Source organism: Octopus bimaculoides, chromosome 1 (assembly GCF_001194135.2).
Source record: "Octopus bimaculoides isolate UCB-OBI-ISO-001 chromosome 1, ASM119413v2, whole genome shotgun sequence".
In the NCBI taxonomy this organism is placed as follows: Eukaryota; Metazoa; Mollusca; class Cephalopoda; order Octopoda; family Octopodidae; genus Octopus; species Octopus bimaculoides.
Window position 1 is genome coordinate 5330646 of NC_068981.1, and position 3244 is coordinate 5333889.

The window sequence follows — 3244 nt, forward strand, 5'->3', positions numbered from 1 at the left end:
GATTGTTTCAGTTAGTAGAATAGTTTCATTTTTAAAGTGAAAGTATTTGACATGAGTGTTTTTGTTTCACTTTTGACACGTAATACTTAAATAGTGGAGGAGATATTATGTTGCCGTGGGCTCGAACTCTGCAAGAAGTTAAAATTTTTTTTTTGACTAAAACACAACTGGAACCCTAAGTAAGGCATCTGTAAAATTTGAATGAAATTGGTTGCGTAGTTCTCGAGTTTTAGGGATTCACACAGACAGACAGACAGACAGACAGACACACATTCTCATTTTTATATATATAGATATATATATATACACTCAGATATAGGGACATAGACAATTAAATATGTATGACAAAAAGTAAATAAATCTATAAATTTCTCTGAACTTTTATTCATTCAATCGCCTGGAAAATATTTCTCGCACATTTCATTTGCCAAGCATACAATGACTGAACAAACACACTTCATTATCTATCTATCCATCTCGATAGATAGATAGATAGATAGATAGATAGATAGATAGATAGATAGATAGATAGATAGATAGATAGATAGATAAATAGATAGATAGATAGATCGAGAGAGAGAGAGGTGGAAAGACAGCTATCGATAACTGAACAAACACATTGTGATCAATATAGATAGGTAGAGAGAGAGAGAAGAGAGAGAGAGAAAGAGAGAGAGAGAGAGAGAGAGAGAGAGAGAGAAAATAAGAGGAACAGAAATAAAGAGGAAAGCGAGGGAAGGAGAACGGGAGAGATATTCTGCGTTTCCCAGTGGTTAGCACCTCTAAAACAAGGAACTACAGCAAGATCCATTCTTCCTAATATATATTACCTCATTTCTTTATTTCCGTAGTGTGAGGTCGCTACGTAATGGCGACGACAGCGCAGTTGCCGCCCTTGTTCTACCTCATTAGGTAGCCTCTATCTGATTGGTCACTAATTAGGCAGATACTTGCCGTTGCTATGACGACTGTTATTACTATTATTACTATTATTATTGCTATTATTATTATTATGTACTACGTCCCAACCAAATGCAAGTTTCGATGATAGCATGACCTATTTTTTTATTAATTACACGTTACAAGCTTGACCTATATATACAAGCAAACAAAGCTACACTATCTATCTACCTATTTATCTCTATTTTGTACATACGTATACATACATATATTATAAATATTTATAGTATATTTATACACATATACATACATGTTATTATATATCATGTATATTGTATATGTATACATATATGTATTTATATATACATACACACACGTTCGTGTGAAGCAGTTTTTAAAAGAGAAATCGTAATAATGTAAAATTAACTGGAATTTTAAATCTTCAATTAATGTGTAGCAATGATAATTAATATTTAGGTGTGTTATTGTATATGTAAATATGTGGGTTTATGTAGGTGTATATACAAGAGCGTATGCTGCCTCTGTGGTGTGTGTGTGTGTATGTGTGATACCTTTTTAATTCAAAACATAGTAACACAGACACGCTTGCGTGCATTTGTATACAAAAACAGATACATAAGCACACATACACGCAAAACGCATACACACACACAGTCACCTACACTGAAATACGTCTTGTACATGTATAAGTGATTTGTAAAACCTTTGCGATCATCACAGAATTGAGATGTTCGCCTATTCGTGTGTCATCATCGTCGCCTCCATCACGTGCGTGAATGTCGTCTGTTATATACATACATACATGCGTACTGTTGTTTAACCCAGGTCAGCCCTTAGCGGACAGATCACTGACCAGTAATCCTTCTAACCGTAACCATCCATCCTATTTCAGACACTGTATAGCCAAGTACTACATTATCCGACGTGACATAATTTTAAGAAATCAATTGAGGGGTATATAGCTGCTATTTCTAGCGGATCACGGGACCACGTAGAGGCTCCCAAGTTGGCTCGTGTTTGTGTATAGATTTTATGAGTCCAGTGGCGTTATTTATAAACATTGTGTTTATATTAAGTTATTTTAATGAGGACATTGTGAATACTTTTAAAAATCTATCAATAAGTATAGATTATCAAAGATCAATAGTGATGTGATAAATTTCTTTTTACGTCAATTTAATTGTAAAAACTAAAATATGTTGGAGAAAGATGGAAAGTCATCCGTTGGGAAGAAAATAAACAATCGGAAAGGAAATGAGAGTTGTTGGGTGACATGGAGAAAATTAATTAAAAAAAGATTAGCCAAACTAATTCTTCGGGTTTTGTTTGTTTGTTTGTTTCTAATTAGTATTAGTGTAATTAAACAGGAGATAATTAGAAGGAGGAAAAGGATTAGAAAATAAATTCTAGTTGTATGAAAACACGTTTGTAAAACGGAGAAGACAGCTTGATGTGTGCCTAAACAGAGAAAGACAAACGAAAGAATAAATGGATATAATGACGACGATGACGATGTTGATGACGATGATGATGATGATGATGTTTGAAAAAGAAGCGCCAAGCACTTAGAACCAAAATTACTTTTTCAACCCAAGAAACTGCAAAAAAAAAAAATAATAACGTATTTATAGTGTAATAAGCTAACATCATTTATCCTTGTTCCACATTTATTATCTTTTTATTTACCATCGTCTTAGCTTTCAAATTATTCCAACATCTTCACATATCTTCTAATAACGACTCCACGATCTTTTTACTACTTCTCTCTCTCTCTCTCACACACACACACACACGCAATCTTTATCGCTTTCTCTTCTTTTCTTTCTCTACCCTTCTTTCTTTCTCTCTCTTTCTTCTCCACAACTTCTCTCTCTTCCCTCTTGCCTTTCGCCCCTCTCTGGCATTCCTCTACCTCTCTTTCTTCTTATCCTTTCCTTCTACTTCTCTGTCTTTTCCTTCTACTACTCCTATTCCTCTTCCCCTCCTACCTCTTTGTACTTTCTCTTCTCTCCCTTTTCTACCACTCTTTTCCTACTCCACCGTTCTCCTTTTCTCTCTCTCTCACTCTATCTGGCTTACTCGCTTCCTCCTTTATCTCTCTTTTCCTTCTTTACCTATCACTTTAACTCTTCCTACCCCTCTGTTTTCACTCATATTCTCTTACTCCTCTGTCTTCCCCTCCATTACATCCATCCTACCTCACAGCAATCTATTTTCCCGCTCTTCTCCGACTCCAACCTTCACATCTACTTTCACTCGTCCCCCCCCCTTGTTATCTTTACTGTCCCCATTTACTCAAACTCCCTTCATCACCATCTCTCTC

At 35.3% G+C, this 3244-nt stretch overlaps 1 protein-coding gene across 1 annotated transcript in view; it reads right to left on the minus strand.

The window, feature by feature from the left end:
* Positions 1–3244, minus strand: part of LOC106867230 (serine/threonine-protein kinase TBK1) — a 258492-nt gene that overhangs the window by 2927 nt on the left and 252321 nt on the right. Inside the window, exon 18 of the mRNA XM_052974143.1 lies at positions 2503–2519. Within this exon, the coding sequence (XP_052830103.1) occupies positions 2503–2519 (17 nt within the window). The remainder of the gene's footprint in view (positions 1–2502; positions 2520–3244) is intronic.